This window comes from Brassica napus, chromosome A9 (assembly GCF_020379485.1).
Source record: "Brassica napus cultivar Da-Ae chromosome A9, Da-Ae, whole genome shotgun sequence".
Taxonomy (NCBI): domain Eukaryota; kingdom Viridiplantae; phylum Streptophyta; class Magnoliopsida; order Brassicales; family Brassicaceae; genus Brassica; species Brassica napus.
In genome coordinates this window covers 31,578,646-31,596,633 of record NC_063442.1, presented here as the reverse complement: position 1 = coordinate 31,596,633, position 17,988 = coordinate 31,578,646, and the positions used below count along the sequence as shown (strand labels likewise).

At 34.7% G+C, this 17,988-nt stretch overlaps 2 protein-coding genes and 2 long non-coding RNA genes across 4 annotated transcripts; 2 read left to right on the top strand and 2 right to left on the bottom strand.

The window, feature by feature from the left end:
* Positions 1-61: 61 nt before the first annotated feature.
* LOC111200581 lies at positions 62-4,190 on the bottom strand. The gene is made up of 3 exons (XR_002654245.2): positions 1,459-4,190; positions 1,000-1,361; positions 62-840 (listed from the first exon to the last, which is right to left on the bottom strand). It is a non-coding gene; the product is annotated as an uncharacterized LOC111200581 (long non-coding RNA).
* Positions 4,191-6,092: 1,902 nt separating this feature from the next.
* LOC106451246 lies at positions 6,093-8,480 on the top strand. The gene is made up of 3 exons (XR_001289542.3): positions 6,093-7,047; positions 7,328-7,401; positions 8,090-8,480. It is a non-coding gene; the product is annotated as an uncharacterized LOC106451246 (long non-coding RNA).
* Positions 8,481-10,008: 1,528 nt separating this feature from the next.
* LOC106454794 (E3 ubiquitin-protein ligase ATL15) lies at positions 10,009-14,033 on the top strand. Its single transcript, XM_048740982.1, has one exon. It carries the CDS (start codon positions 10,429-10,431, stop codon positions 11,557-11,559), a length of 1,131 nt encoding a protein of 376 aa, XP_048596939.1. The 5' UTR covers positions 10,009-10,428; the 3' UTR covers positions 11,560-14,033.
* LOC106451247 (patellin-2) lies at positions 13,852-17,748 on the bottom strand. The gene is given in 5 exon segments (XM_048740981.1): positions 13,852-14,298; positions 15,547-15,555; positions 15,557-15,683; positions 15,778-15,905; positions 15,984-17,748. Coding segments are annotated over 5 exon segments (2,121 nt in total). The 5' UTR covers positions 17,595-17,748; the 3' UTR covers positions 13,852-14,052.
* Between the last annotated feature and the right edge of the window lie 240 nt (positions 17,749-17,988).

Here is a 17,988-nt window from a genome sequence, read left to right as displayed (position 1 = left end):
TATTATTAGTTCATGTTCACTGGTTTTGAGTCACATACTATAGAGCACTAAAAAGAAAAACTATAGAATACTTTTATAATTCAAATAAGCTTAACCTTATATATAGTGTCAAGAACATTGTTAAAAATGAAAACAAATCCAATCTACTGATATAGTGGACCAAATCAATTCGTTTCCAAGGTTTATAGATGTATACATCTGATTAAATATTAAAACACTAACACATTTTTAACATTTTAGTTCAAAATTGTTGTATTAGTATCACGCTCCAACTGCAACTCTTGCTTTCCGTAACTCGAACCATTTTAACAGGGAACTGTGATGGATCTCATGGAATTGCCTAGTAAACTCTTAGGATGAAGTGGGACTCGGATTCAGAAAAATTCAAGCTTTCAACCAAGCTCTTCTAGCAAAAATTGCTTGGAGAATCTTAATAGCACCAGACTGCCTCCTAGCCTGAGTGCTTAAAGGAAAATACTGTCACAGTAAACACTTCCTAGAGGTCCAAACCCCATTTAATTGCTCTCATGGTTGGTTTGGTATCCTAGTTGGAAGAGATATATTGAAGAGCAATCTAGGAAATGTTATAGGCAATAGACAAAACACAAGGATATGGCAAGATTCATGGATCTACCTAAACACGCCAACTAAACCGTTTGGACCTATCCCTGAAGCAGGCCTCGATCTCAAAGTATCAGATCTCTTAACATCAAAGCTTAAGTGGAACAATTAGAGAACTCATGAAATCCTACCTGATATGGCAGAGAGGATTCAATGTCTGAAGCCAAGTTTGCTGAATATTGAAGATTCATACGCCTGGATCTCCCTCAAGATTGGAACCTACACAATGAAATCATGATACTACTCAATAATATCATCAAATCATGACACTAGAAGACCAAATTATTGGAAAATTTAATTGGCACAAAGATATTTGGATTAGAGGTTTTTTCCCTAAACTAAAAGTCTTCATGTGGTCTTGTTTACATAAGGCTCTACCTGTGGGAGAGAATCTCCACAGACGTAGTATTGCTGATGTTGGATGCCCGCGCTCTGGAGAATATGAATCAACCGAACATATGCTCTTCTCCTGTCCGTTTGCAATACAAGTTTGGAATCAAGTACCCATCCTAAACACAACTCACATAGCTTCTATCACAGACGAGGAAATTTCTAGTAAGATCCAGAGCAATGTTTTGTCTTCCTCCCGCTTGAATCACGAGAAACATCCTCCCTTATATATGTTTGTCCATTTGGACAGCGTAGAATCGACTGATATTCGAACAAGCAGGATCCCTTTCAGATGAAACAACACTTAGAGGTATCTTAGCGGCAAAAGAGTGGAATCAAGCACGTCACACCTACACAATGAAAAGGACGATAAAACCATCATCACCAACAAACAACACAAACTAGAGATCATATTACTTGCTGCACAGACGCAGCTTGGGACAAAACCTTGAATAGGGCTGGACTAGCATGGATCTTCAGAAGACCCTCCCTGACAAGCAATCAATAAGATTCCGAGACTCATAACAATGTAGTGTCCCCTCTGATGGCAGAAGCTCTAGCAATTCAATCATCCTTCCTCATGGCAGCTTTGTTTGGGTTCACAAAGCTCAGCATCAACTCCAACAGTAAAACGCTTATTACCGCAATCAACCACAAACAATCGATCAAGACTCATAACAATGTAGTGTCCCCTCTGATGGCAGAAGCTCTAGCAATTCAATCATCCTTCCTCATGGCAGCTTTGTTTGGGTTCACAAAGCTCAGCATCAACTCCAACAGTAAAACGCTTATTACCGCAATCAACCACAAACAATCGATCAAGGAAAAATATGATGTTCTTACGGACATCAAACAAATATCTTCATTGTTTGTTTATCTATCTTTTAGTTTCATTCATAGATTACAGAATGAAGAAGCCGATGCTTTGGCTAAGACAGAACTTAGATTCTCTTATTGTAATTTGGATCACGTTTTGGGCTAATCTCTCTTTGAACTCTTCCATTTATCTTAATTTAAGTACTGGTTGATCAAAAAAAATAAATCATTTTTAGAGGTGATACTAAAGAATGATTTACAACTAATAGAATAAACTTAGCCTAATAAGTTTAAAATAAAATCCCTTAAGTGGTAATTGGACATTAGCTTAAAAATAGAAAATAGATAGACATTAGCATGTGGTGCACCGTAAGTTCCGCTGTCTTAAATTCTTACATGAGATATATTGTCTACTTGTCCAGATAATTCCTCATCAGATTTTCATATTATTAATTAATTAAGTTTGCTAATAACAACAATTAACATAGGGTGCGATAGATATAGATCTTCGGTCCTACCTTGCATTCCTCACGACCACGAAGATCATATCTGGCGTATATGCGTGCGTGTCTTTTGATTTTTTTTTTGACATTGTGTGTCTTTTGAATTTCTGTATTTAGATAAATAAAAACATATATATTATATTGTAATTAATTAAGGTTTGAAAATATAATTAAAGTATAAAATGTCATAATTAATTTATACCCCAAAAAGATTTTTAAAATTCTTAACCAATTCAATATTGATGGTGATACTTTATCATAATATTTTTGGATTGTGTAAGAAGTTGCTAGAACCGGTTCGCTTCATGATTTTATGTGTTATAATTTTAAATTATATATTAAAATCATCTGTTATTAAGTTATATGAATTTACTAATGAATTTTATTTTACTTAGATTTTAGTGAATTTGGATAAATATTTTGTAGTGTAAAAAAAAAGGGATATATCTTTTGTTAGTATTTGCCATGTACTGTATTTGATTTTACTATAGATTTTTGTGAATTTTAAAATAACAGCTTCTATAAGAAGACATTTGCTAGTTACAAAACATGCTCCATTCATACTAATAGCAAACAAAACCAATTCAATAGTTAGAATAACAATGATATTCGTGCCGGTTCTCCTGTATAAAAGATCGCATATACTAGTGATGGCCTGATGGGCTTGTGTATACGCAATGATCATGTAATACCATTTCAAGTAAATTTTATTCTGAACATAATTATTTAACGTTTCATCTCTTTTCTAATGCGATAGAAAATATAATCATTTTAAAACTAATTATAAAAATAATTGTAATGTAACCAATTGAGTGCCCCGAGAAAACCGGGGATGTTGGTACCTAAAATTCTGGGAAATGTTGAAAGTATGCAGTTGGAGTGACATGGTGACTTCAAGATTCGCTTCCAACCATTCTGCCACGTCACTCTCTACCATTTCCCCTCCCCTCAGTATTTGACCTAATTGATCAACACTGTTCTGATTGGCCAGATATTAACGCCCTCCCAAAATGATATGATAATCTAACAAATGGCATATCACTTTTTCTATTTCGAAAATAAATTCCATAATTTTCATCATAAAATATATTCATTAAATTTATTTACATTTTCAGTTTTTAAATAACAAATAATGGTATACTTTAAACATATTACTCCCTCCATTTCATAAAAAATGTCACTTTGACATTTTCACACAGATTAAGAAAATGATTGAAATGTATTAAAGTTTTTATTAATTACTCATATTCAACCATTAATATTTGAGATAAATGAAACTATTTATAAAATCAATGCATTTGTAATTAATTTTAAGCTGAAAGTTGTATGAAATTTCTAAAATGACACTCTTTTTGTAACAAAAAAATGCTAAATTGACATTTAATACGAAACAAATGGAGTAAAATACTAACAAAAAAGTTATAAGTGTAAAGTGTAAACCAAATTTTTGGCAAGTATTTAATTTGCTTATTAAACCATTTGACCCCTCTCATACAAGTTCAACCTAATTAAGTAGTTATGTGCAAACCAAAATGTTTATAATTTAATATTCCATCTGTTTTATAATAAGTGTTATTTTAATTTTTTTTTGTTACATAAAAAATGTCATTTTACAATTCTAATGCAAATTATACTTACTTTCAACTGAAAATTAATTGCAAACTATATTGGTTTTATAAATAATTTTATTTATCTCAAATATTATTGGTCAGAAAGATGTAATTAATAACAACTTACATATATTTTTGCTACTTTCTTAGTCTGTGTAAAAAATGTCAAAATGAAACTTATTCAGAAACGGAAGGAGTATAAACCTGTTAGTACCATGTTAGTTATCACCAGTTAACAAAAATATACGCATAATGGATCCAAAGAAATAATTGATCAAGAGATGACAAGTTATTTTTCATTAAAAAAAGATGTTATTTTCATAAATAGCTTAAATTCCTCACTGAAAAATGCGTGGGATAGATTTTACGTGCCTCCTCATATATAGAAGCAAAGTACAAGATTGGGTTAAGTAGTGCATAATTGGATTTATATTTCCTATTCAAATAGCTAGACCTTCAACGCTATATACACTCATTATATATGTATATATATATCTTGTATATCGAAGTTGTACATTGTAGGAGAAATAAAATAAAAAGAAAAAGAAATTGTGCATATGTAAATATGCAAATATATTTGTAGGGCTGGATGTCCATAGCTGAACAGCATCCAATAACCCTATATAATAGATTAATTATTTATATTAGTATTTATTAGTATTAAAGAGTGTGTATATGTGTACTTGTGAGGACGTAAATTCCAGATCATTAACTTAGGCTCAATAAATTATCATATAGGGGTTTATAAATAATGTAAAATGCACAACTGGAGCGAAACAAAGTCGAGCCACGATTAAAATCAGTTAATCTTCAAGTGGATTGTTCCAAAGAATAATAAAACCTTTATTCATAACTGTTGATTCACGTAAGTAAATGTTAATAAATGATAAATCAAGTAAAATAAATAAATGAAAAAACAGTCATTGAATCACAAAATTTCAAATTTAGTTTAAAAAACATGAAATTTTTCGTGGACCATTTAAAGTTTAAATTATCTTGATAAACTACTTAAAATTTCAATTAATTTTGACTAAGCCAATTTTAATACATCCTTAGTTCGATTAACAGATCGATCAGGTGGGATTAATCTCTATTATAATCACCAAACGATGTTGTTTCGAAAACATAAGAAAACTACTCAAATCCCTATATCCCCAAATCGAAATCCCTTATTCTCATAAAATTAGAATCAAATCAAAATCAAACACTTTTTCTTCAAATCTGTAAATGATAAGAAACAAGGGGATCGTTTGGAACCACACTTACACTTCGCTGGAAACCCACGATTTTCTCCTCCAAATTGTATTTCTTGAGATGAATTCATCACAAAATTGAGACAAAGTTGTGAAGAGAATGTGTTTTTGATTTTCTGAGAATTAGAGATTTTGATTTGGGGCTATAACGATTTGGGGATTTTCTTATGTTTTCGAAACGACGTCTTTGGTGTTTAAGAGAGATTATAGCGAAATCTATTATAATATTATGTTTTCTTAATTAGTTTCATTTTTCAATTTATTTATCTTTATAAATTTTTACAGCTGTAGAATCTATTATTATATTACTAAGTTGAATATATTACATGACCACATTTATCATTGTTTTTTTTTGAGGATGACATTTATCATAGTTTCATTTATAATATGGTCCTCTTGAGTGGTTTTCTAATTCCAGCATATGTTTACAATAAATTTAAAATTTTCTTTGAAAATTATATTTTGACTTTCAAACAAGAGTTGTAAAAAAACGGAACTAAGATACAAGAAAAAATCAACTCGATTAAAATACATCATTCGTTGTTTTATTCAGATTTGTTTTTGTTGATCTGTCCTAAAAAAAAAAAGAAAAAGAGAATATATGGAATGTTAAGGGGGTAACTAAGGCCTACATCAATTTGTTGGGCTTATTTGAATTTACAGATTTTCTTAAGTAAATGAGCCTTTTCTGTTTCACAAAGGCCTAAAGCCATCAAATCGAATTATAGTTATCATCTTCGGTAACAATGATAACAATGATCAAAGTTTTTTTTTTTGAATGTAGCATACAGAACAAACAGATAAAGACTGAATAAACAGAACAACTGCCATTAGTTATGTAAAACGAGCCAAACAAGGCAGAGCAAATGGAAGAAATTTTGACTGGTAATCATAATAACTAATCCTACTATATAAAAGAAGCTATTTTTGGAGCTTCTAAGGGATGACACATGGGTAGAAATATTCTCCACCACTCAATCTGCCATGTCATTGTGAACTGGACTTCAGCCTAATAAATTGGAAAAAGAGGTTTGCCATAACAATCACGGCCTAGCCCAATATCTATAAAGGAGAAGGATTCTATTCTCATGCTGCCACGTCTTCAAGAAACAAAGAGCAAATGATGGCAGGTGTCCCTTTTTACTGAACTTTTCTCGGCAAAAAATCAATATAACAAATGGGCTCAATAAAAACACTGCTAATGAACATATGTAACAATAATCTCAGCCCATTTATTACCCATTTTTTTAATGTCTGTCTTCTCGATTCCCTTTTCTTCTCCGCCGACGGAATGTTTCTAAACTTTCCCACAACCCACCTTCCTCCACTAATGTAAACCATTAGTGCCCTATTCAATACTGAAACCATGACCTCACGACCTCCTCTTCAGCTTCTCATCTCTCTCTACATATACCTGATGGCTGCTTTCAAAATTGTAGTATTCTCCGAGGAGATATTTGAGTGTCATTATGTCAAACTCAACACTTATCACGAGATCGACGAGACTCCCGGAACCACAAGGAGGAAGAAGAAAGGCAAACAAATCCTCGGATCAAGACGGAAGGAGGAGAAGTATATTATGGCAGAGGAAGGCATGTATATCCGTACGACCGAGCATGGATTGTGGTTTACTTCGCTTCTACAGGCGGTGACAAAGAAAGGAGCGAGCGAGAAGTGTGAGACTATAACGGAGCGGTGTTCGGAGGTTATGGAGGATGTGATGAGCTGGAGCGGAACTCAACTGTATTGTTGTGGAGATGAACAGGTTGGATCTAAAGCTTTATTATGAGCATATCACATGGAGCTCGGATAAAGGTACTCTTTATGACAGAAAATCACCATGATTCCGCTGATGTAAGTAAACATCTCTGTTTTTCATTTTTTATATCGTAGTTTCGTAGTCAATGATTAAAGTAACTAATTAACTTAATACATACAAAAGGAACATGTTTGATATGGACACAAGTTCTTTTCTTATATAATGTGGTGAAATATGTGCTTAATCGTATCACCTTGATTGAGTTTATCAAGCGTCTACACTCTACATACAATATCTCTATTTTCTTTGACCATCAAAGTCAATTTTTTTGGTTGATTGTCTCTTAGCGCTAGATGTTGCTGTTGCAATTTTCAGGTTTAAGGTTTCTATGTGAAGCTCAATATTTCCAAAATATGGAGCAATTTGGTTACTCGCTACAGTCTGCAATGGTAAGCTAAAGTTTACCGTCAATTTTGTTTTCATCCTTTTGATGTAAAGTATGTGTTATTATGTTTGCTGGAAGCTGTAACAGCTGTTTCTGGGATGTTTCTTCCTGCTGATGAATTTCTCCTTTGGTAGATTTTTGCTATGTTACGAGTCGCTGAGGTTAACTAATAAGAGACCGGAATGATTTTGAGACAGTAAAAATAACAAACTTAATGACTACTGATGCTAAGTCTCTTCAGATGTGTATATATTTGCTACATTCTCCTCCTTCAGCTTTATCTGCTTCTCGGTAACTTATAAGAAACTCAAAAAAGTGTTCTTCCAAGATTCGACACCAATTTTGACAACTCTGACATAAACGCCCTGCCACAAAGCTTGGATCCATCGCTTTGCAGTTCTGAATCCTTAAACAGATTCCATCAAAAGTCCTGATTTTGTTTCTTACCCTCTATGAAATGATCAAAAAAATTAATAGATCTGATTTGATCAATAGATTCTACTTATAACATCTTTCTCATAGGTGTTTTGATGATTTTAGCATTTAGTTGCTTAGTTTTTTGTCTTTTTTTGTAACATCTTTCTGCATTGAGCTTAGTTTTTTTGTCTAAACTTGGTCAATAGCATATTCTTCTGCGTTCATGAGCTAAAGCTCTTACCTTATCTGATATATTTTTTTCGTGTTCTTTTCAGTGGTCCATATGATGAAAGGAAATTGAATTTGGAGCTTGAAGTTTTAATGATAAGTGTCTGCATTGAGCTTGATTTTGAGGACCAGTTAGACACTGACACACTTATATGCAAGGTCTTCATCAAGAAATCAGTGAGAGAAGAATCACTAACCACTTACGCGCAAGGTCTTCATCAAGAAATCAGTGAGAGAAGAATCACAAAGGAGGACAAGGAATCAGAGTTTGGCAGTTTGTGCATATGTAATATTTTATCTATGATGATAACATTTACTTGGGATAATATTTTATGTATGAGTATAAACTAATATGTAATGTTTGATGTCTTAACTATATTCTCTACACTTCAATCATATGGTAAGATTGGCAGATTATGAATGACATACCAAAAGTTACGAGGTGTGTTTGTACTTCTCTCCACATCCTATAACCCTAAAAGTCAAGAGAGGATATTTAATTGAATTTAACCTTTTTGTTTATGATTTTAAGAAAAAAAATAGATAATATAAAGATGCACAACCAAGAACGTCAGGTTCACTGAAAAACTTAATGACTTTTAGTTATGTTTTCAACATACAACTTTTTTTTGGTAAAAATTCAACATACAACTTTTACAGCAGCATTTGCTCTACAAATAACTAAGAACGTTAGGTTCACTGAAACTAACATAAAATTAAGTCTTAAAAAAACTAACGAATAACTAAATTATAGTGTGTGGTTATTTATCAGCATTTCAGGTTTTTAACAAAAAAATATTCAAAACATAGGCTAGAAAAAGCATAATGCAGATATAACAAATAGCATTTCAACCAAAATATCAGAGTAATAAAAATAGAAAATATATACAAATGTATAATTGTAATCTTAGAAATTTGAATGATGTATAATTGTAATTTTTAGTATTACAATTTAAAGATTAATTACAATTTAAAGTAAACTAAATATTTTGAAACATTCAATAAAATTTATGATATATTATATACTTCGTGCAATCATTAACCCGCCCGTAGGGCGGGCCAAACCCTAGTATAAAGCATAAAGGAAGACAAAGATTAGCTATAGCAAAAAAAAAAATATTAACACTATTAAAAACCTAATTTATGGAGAAATTTATGTACGTTATCTGATCAGACAGTTAGCAATTTAATATGTTTGATTGAGTTTTATTGAAATGTATATGATCGGTGATCAGATACATACAAGAATTTTCAATATTTTTAAAAATGTTTTGAGGACTTATTTCTAAGTTGAAATCGTCCTGAATGAAAGAGCGCGCGAGTTTTTTTTAATTTGAATGACCTCATATTATCCAAAATAAGTATAAAATAAATGCGGCCCGTCGTCCAAGTCATTGCATTGTATGATATACAGATCTCCCCTAATTTTCCACACCAATTTGAGCAGATATACATATATATCAATATCCAGACTACTTCCATTAAAATGATCACACTTAAACAGTTGGCGGGCGACGTGATCACAACATGGGATATGAGCATTATGGATGATGCAAGTGTGTCACCAATCATTTTAATATAATCTAATCACACATACAACATTATCATTGTGTAATTGCGTTGACTAACTATGGTTAAGACCACATCAAGCTTTTTTGTTCTACAATAAGCCATGTTGAAGTTGACTTGCTAGCTAAGGATAACTTCAAAACTTTGATCTCGTGTGTATTGATTTTAGTCATTTTGGAAAATATGTAGAGCTTCTGTTCTACATATCTTAAATGTAAATACAAAAAATGTCCATATGTATATAAACCTCACTAATCTAAGACATCAAATTAGCAATGACATAACCACTTATCCCCAAAATTGGTTAATTTATCCGACTTGTGGTAATTTAAATTGACTTCTCACAAAATAATTTACAAACAATGCATTGCTTTTTTTTTTTTGGTAAACAATGCATTGCTTTAAGAGGTGATAATATCTATTTGATAGTATCATAGTAGCACGAAATGTATCGTGGTTACACAGAGATAATAGGACATAAGATGACAAAAATTGATTAAAAAAAACAAAAGTGGTGGTTCACTTAAAAGCACAATAAAAATTGTACATATTATTTTAGTTTGTAACACTTCAAACTTCTTTATTCCACCACTATATCTTATGCTATTGCCACCTGCACTTTCGACCATCAATTGCTTCGTTAATATTCCCTTAAAAAGAATTTATCAATAGTAGTGCTTTGGTACAATCTCAAAAAGTCAACCATCTTGTAGTCATTAAGCTAAGCAAACCCCCTTAATTATTTTATTACACGTTCACCCCGCCGGACCATAACGGCAGAACTTTGGTCCTCATGAAGCCCAGAGATTGTTAAACTATGGTCATGTCAAGATTATACTTCTACTCTTCTTTCTTGCTTTTATTACGGTTCGTTGCCGCTCAAAGCAGCAGCTATGAACAAGGGACAGGGTTCAATCCAACCACGGCTATAGTCATGATCGTACTCGTCAGCGTTTTCTTCTCACTTGGATGTGTCTCCGTCTACATGAGAAGGTGTCTCGAGCAAGCCCTAGGGATCGACGACGGAAGATCCGGCGACCCGGGAAACTGGCTTAACGTTAGGCAGCAGACGCCGCGTGGACTCGACGCGTCTGTCATAGAAACTTTTCCGACTTTTCGTTACTCCACCGTGAAGACGTTGAGAATCGGCAAAGAAGCGTTGGAGTGTCCCGTTTGCCTCAACGAGTTCGAGGACGACGAAACGCTGCGTTTGCTTCCTCAATGTTGCCACGTGTTCCATCCTGGTTGCATAGATGCCTGGCTACGTTCTCACGCCACGTGTCCTCTTTGCCGCGCTAATCTCGTTCCTGTACCGGGTGAGTCTGTTTCTTTCGAGATCTCCGGTTTAGCTAGAGAATCCGGTCAGAGCTCTCCTCTAACGTCGATTGTTGATGATAACCGGAGAATGGCTTTGGCTTCTCCGGACGAGCGGTTACTTGACTCAGTGGCTTGGACAGGTAACCAAAGCATGCCACGTAAGTCCATGTCTACAGGGTGGAAATTAGCTGGATTGTTTAGCCGGTCAAGTTCTTACAGTCAGACCGAGGAGAATCTAGACCGGTTCACGCTAAGATTACCGCAGGAGATACATGATCAGCTCATGAACCAAGGGTCAAAAGGCCACATTGCGCTACCCCAAGTGAGGAGCTCGATACGAGGATACAGAACCGGAACCCTAGGGACTGAAAGTAACTATTTCTACTTTGAACGGTTCGATCAAGACGGTCGGTTCGACAGAAGACCGTTTTCTATAACTCCTCCGTACCGGACCGGCTTGATCAGGTCTCCGAATGGGGTTATCAACGGGGGAGATGGTTATCAGGAACGTGCTGGTACACCCAAAAGTTTGCTTCTAGCAATAAGGTCGCCGTTTGATCGGTTATTCACTGGAAAAAACAATGTAGGTGAACGTTCTTACCTTAGATCCGGTGATGCGAGTCCTGTGTAGTCGGATTTTAATAAAACTTGGATTCGGTATATATTTTCTTCTAATTTTTTTTGTGTAACAAAAAAACTCAATACCTCTTACTGCTGAAATGAAATAAATGGTTTTGGTTTATCCTAAGTTTTGTGACTGTCAAACCATCAATATAGCAAGAAAACCATCTCACTAAGTTCTATGTGAAAACTTCAAAGAGATTCATGAAACCAAAACCACCATGACGGAAATAGAGAACGGATAGGTAGAGGGCAGGAACATGTAGAAAAAAAAAATCAGGTTATGACTAGATTATCGAGAAAACCGATAATCCCCAAGAATACTGACAAGAAGTGGATACAAAGTAAAGGTGAGTAACGCAAGTTATTAGAAGAGTGTATTTTATGATTATAGTCAGGGCATAAAATGAGAAACCACCTTCCGGAACTATATCTATCGGTCGCATCCTGTAAATTCCACCGACTTTCACCTGCATCCGATCAAATGCTATTTAGGAAGCATGTCATTCTCAATTGAAAAAGAAAGAATCCTAAAGAGCGTTAGCTAAAACACCTCATAAAAGGAAATCACCCTAGGGTAGATCATATATGAATAAAAAGAATCCTAAAGAGTGTTAGCTATTAACCTCATATAAAAGGATAGGTTCGACTTAAGCAAAGGCCAGAAGAACACCTCCAAACTAGGCCAGAGTAACTGTTTCTTAATAAATAAGATTCACTTGTAATTTTGTAAATTATGGCGGCCGAAAATACTGAACTTGAACGTGCAAGTATAACCGACGATGAACATGACTGGATTAGTCACTTTTAATTAATGGCACACTTAATACAAACTGCGTACACCTGACAAAAGATTTAAGCTGTTTTCACTTCTAAACAAAACCTAGTAACTGCGATAAGGGAGGGTGTGTAAGGTACTGATAGACTACTATAAATAGAGGGGAGGGAGAACTTTTGGTACGGTTTTTACCGTTTACGCCTTCAGAGAGATTAGGAAAAACCAAACCCTAAACTGTTCTGGTTTAAGCTCTTGATACTCGACCATTGTTCTTCGTTGCTTAATTATTATCACTCATTTATCAGCGACTTATAAGTTATAACTAATCATTAATTTCCAACACGTATCCCAGTCTCGACACTAAGAGTTACATGAAAGTCAGGCATTTGTAGTAAGATCAACGGCCACAAACAGTACTCTAAATGCCACACCCAGAATGTGAAATTAAAGGTGAACAGCTAAGATGCATTTGATCTCAAGACTCTGTAACCAGATGAAATGAAATCTGGAAATAATTTTATCTTTGAAGCTACTATGATGGATTTACCTGTTATATGACACGTTTGAACGAGTAATTCATCTTTCAACTACTAATATCTTATTTGTATGTGTTTCAGTTAGAGTTCATGTATCGTTTTCCAGTGTGGCCAATCATTTTTCAAGTTTTTGGAGCTATCGTTTTTCAGTCCTAATATCTTTAGTGTTTATGTGTTAATTAGGGTCCGATTGGTAATAGCTGTAGCTTTAAATATTTTACTGTAGAAAAAAATCTGTAGACTTTTTGCTGTGGCTTTAGATTTTATTGCTGTAGAATTTTATTGAAGCACTAAAAAATTGCTTTGGATATTTGGCTCTGCAGAGCACTTGTACAGCTGTAGGATATTTTAAGAGCTGTGGTTTCAAAAAAAAATTTAAAGCTTGATTGCTCTGAATTTGGTGCTGTGGAAATAAATAGGGCTGTGGACAGCACCTACAGCAACTACCAATCACCCCCTTAATTGTTTTTTTATACTCTATTTCCTTATCGATACATTTTTCATTTTTGCAAATCTTCAAAACTCTAAAAATTAAAACCTAAAACTTAGATCCTAAATCAACAAACAGTAAATCCTAAACCTAAATCCCAAACTATAAATTCTGAATCCTAAACCAAAAATAAAGACTGGTGAATCCAAACTGATTAATTGATGCATAGTAAATATAAAAGAGATATAGCATGAGAAAACTAAACCTTAAGCTACAAATACCAAATCATAAGCCACGAATGCCAAACTTTAAACCATGGACACTTTTTGTAAATTGATTATTACTTTATGAACCAAAATTGATTAGTCTATCCTACTCCATAAGAACATATGATTTAGGAATTTATAGTCAAAACAAGCATGAGACACTTGATTCACGTAATTATCTGATGCGAGATCGATTCTTAAACTTGAAAACACAAACATAGTTTCAAATTTACACAAATCGTCAAGTATCAAATATTTTTTCGAAACAAAAGAAAATTGTCAAGTAATCACATCTCCGCACACAAACATTTGTATATATAGGAATCATTAACAAAAAAAAGAAAATCCCATCACCAAACCAAATCAAAGCATCAACAAAACACAATCCCCTTTTGAGGTTCAAAAAGTACATAAACAAATGAAAATTCTAATTTAAATTAATTAAAATTTGACCCGAATAACCATATTTCTTTTCAAGATAGGGACATATGTCTTATGCTTGCGTTTTGAACCTGTAGATCACCTTCTTCTTCTTAAACGTATTGTTATCAATCGTAATGACGATCTTTCCCGGTTCACCCGCCTTGAAAGAATCGGTTATCACAGGTTCATCAGTTAAACCGATTTTCCTGTTCTTAGAGACGATCACGGTGTAGCTTGCCTCGTTGGTTGGTTCAAATTGTGCACCATAGCTCACGTCCGCGCCCAAAACCCTAAGCTCCCACGAGAGCGTGGAACCCTAGTAGTAGCAACACAATCCAAATAATTAATCAACACAATCCACATAATTAATAATTAATAATTAATAATCAATACATAATATATACATCCATCATTCTAAGGAAAAAAATAAGGTTACATTATCTTCTATTATTTCAACATTACGAGTTCATGAAAAATCTTATATATTAAAACAGAAATCACAACTTTGATTCATATGTGATTTTTAAAAAAATGGACATATTCTTAAAAAGTCATGTTACATTTAATCTATAATCTTATCATTTAAATTTTGGACATACCATAAATTTTTATTGGACTATCAATAATGATCCATTAAATTTATAGATAGTATAAATTAAATATATATAATTTAATGTTGTAATAATATACCTCCATATGTTAATTATTTAAATATTTGTCGATGTTAACTTTTAAAATTATAACAATTTTTTAAATAACAAAAATCATATTATCTAACAATGATTAATCTTTACTACTTAAAACCAATGAAAAAAAATTAAACTATATAGTTTATTTTAACAATTAAACAAAAACTAAATGTTTAATTATTTACTCGATAATATAAATCTATGAAGAGAAAATTTTAATTTTTTAAGAACTTTCTAAATTTGTGAAATGTTACCATATTTTTGAATATGACAATAAAACAATATTTACTAATATTTATATATATAGTTACGATTTTAATAATGAAATAATAATCCAAATATATATATATATATATAAGAAGATACAAATACATGTGAAAGTTTGAAACAATCTATTCAATGAAAAAATATACCGTAAACTTATTATATTTTAAAAATTGATAGACACATATATATTATAATATATACTAATTTATAATTAAAAATAAAATGTTTATATAAAAATAAATAAAAACAAAAACATGCACGGTTACGCGGATCGAGATCTAGTAGATATTTAAATGTAAAACTAAACTGTAAGAACATGTCCACCTGTTGGAATATTATAATAAGTATCTAACAAGTAACGTATTATTATTTTGTAAAAAAAATTAAATCATATATTTAAATATAAAATATGAACGAATAATAAATTAATAGTTGGCATGAAAGTTTATGTACCGGTTCTCTTAAAATGTGTGGTTTTAGAACTTTTCGACATTCTCTTTTTTTTTTCTTATGTTTTGCATTTAATGCATTGTTAGATATTGTCATTAGAACCCTGCGTTAAAGGTGCTCTTACACAAACGCAAAAAGACAGCAGAGAGCATACATACCTCGGAAGCAAGGCAATTCAATGATATGCTTAGCTGAGGATTTAACTACGGCCTCGGTGACTCCATCTTCAACAGCGAATGGACTTTCTTTGCTGAGTCCACCGTATTTAACCGGGACTACTTCAGGAGCTACATATCTATTTCATCCAAAAAACAGTATATAAAGCTTAGTGTGTGAGGAGAAACATTAAATTTAACATAGTACATAAGTTCCAATGAAACATTATTTACTTGAATATGGTTTCAGCGGTTTTGGATGGACCAGCAAGGACCATCTTGCTCCTTGTCCTTGGAGATATAATGATATTCCCGAATGTTTTGTAATAAGGAATGTACCACCATGGGACATTAATAAACAGCTGAAACATACCCCAAAAATTCATATTAGAATTTAAATTTTCAAATGTAATCATGAGAAAAATGTTGATGTCTTTTACCTCTTTAGCCACAAATTCTGGATAATTGTCTTCGAACTGCTTAACGGCACGTCTTATAAACTGCCACAATGATCTCTTACCGAGCCCTGGCGCGTTCCTGAAGTCACTAACGAACACGAACGAGGACTTAGCCTCGGGGCTAAAGTCAAGAGACCTCACACACTTCTCTTGGAACTGAATCCTCCACTTGAGGAACTTGTTGAGCTTCTCCTTGTCTGAGAAAATCTCCTTGTTCTGGAACTCACCGTACGAGCTGTAGATCACAACGTGTCCTTGCTTGTCAACTCCGTGAGTGAACACCATCTTCTCGAACTCGGCCCCTTGGAGATCTTCTGCCAGGAGCTCGTCCATGTTGTTTTCCTTGCGCCATTGGACCGTGTTTTTCAGCATGGTGAAGGCTTCTTTGACCTTGAAGTCGCGGGCTCGGAGGAACTTGAGAAGGATTACGTCGGATCTTTCGTCCTCGAGAAGTGGGATGCCCCAGATCGAAACTTCTTCTGGCTCTACCGAGACAGCTGTCTCTGGAAGAGTGATGGAGACGAACGATTCTTCGATTGCTTCCACGGTTTTGGTTGCTTCTTCTTGTTCAGCTGCGAAAGCCTTCTCGATTGTTACCACTTCTGTGGTGACTGGAGTAGCTGGTTTGGTCTCTACAGGGGCAGAGGTGACTGCTTTCTCTTCTTCTTTCTTTGTCTCTGTGGTGACCGGAGCAGCCGGTTTGGTCTCTACCGGAGCCGGTTTCTCCTCCTTCTTGGTCTCAGCGGTGACCGGAGCAGCCGGTTTGGTCTCTACTGGAGCCGGTTTCTCTTCCTTCTTGGTCTCTGTGGTGACCGGAGGTTTCTCTTCTTTCTTTGTCTCAGTGGTGACCGGAGCAGCCGGTTTGGCCTCTTCTTTCTTTGTCTCTGTGACGACCGGGGCAGCCGGTTTGGTCTCTACCGGGGCGGGTGTCTCTTCCTTCTTTGTCTCTGTTACGACCGGAGCAGCCAGTTTTGACTCTACTGGTGTAGGAGCGACCGGTTTTTCTTCCTTCTTGATCTCTGCGGCGGCGGGAGCAGCTGGTTTAGTCTCTTCCGGAGCAGGAACGGCGGATGTTTCTTCCTTCTTGGTCTCTACGACGGTCGGAGCAGCAGATTTCTCCTCTGTTATGGTCTCAGCCACTTCCTCTGTTTCCTCTCTTTTCTTCTCCTCCACTGTCTCTTCTTTCGCCGGTGGAGCGGTGAATTCATGCTTGTTCAAAGCTTCCCTCACCATCTCCTTAAACTCGGCCAACGCATTCTTCTCAGCTTCCGTCAACTCTGAAGCCAAATAGCCTTCCTCCTTAAACGATTCCGTATGCGCGATCACTTTTCCCGTCACGATCTCTTCCACCTTTTCCACCGTCACCTCCGGTTCCTCTACCGTAACCTCTGTTTCCGTCACCGTAACGGGGGCCTCTTTCTCAGACACAACTTTCTCCTCCTTGGACTCAGGAGCAGGCGCTGCCACTGATTTGTCCGTAGTAACAGGTGCAGAAACCTCCTTAACCGGCGGCACAACAGGAGTTTCCTCCTTTGCCGGAACAGGAGCAGTGGTGGTCGAAGCGGCAGGCTTCTGTATCTCTTCTTGAGCCATGATTGATTCGGACTTCTCAATGATCAGAGAAAGAGAGAAAAGAGATGGAATGTTGAGAGGGAAGAGAAAAGAGAAGAGGTCTTTATAAAAAGAAATAAGAAGAAGAGAGAAAATGGAGGAGATGTTCTATGAGAGCAAAAGAGAAACAGTCTGGTCGGAGCTGTTAAGACAGCTACTTCTTCGATTCTTTTCTTAGTGGGTCCCCTTTTCTTTCTCTAAAACGGCCGTCTTTGGGCTTCACAAAAGATCGCACATCTCAATTTTAAAACTAACTTAATCTACAACTTTTTTTAATTAGTAAATCATATTCTCTCTTATTCGATTTTCAGACTTTTATATGGAAGGAAGGATATTCTTGAGTAGCTTCTTTCATTTTATAACCACCTTGATAGGC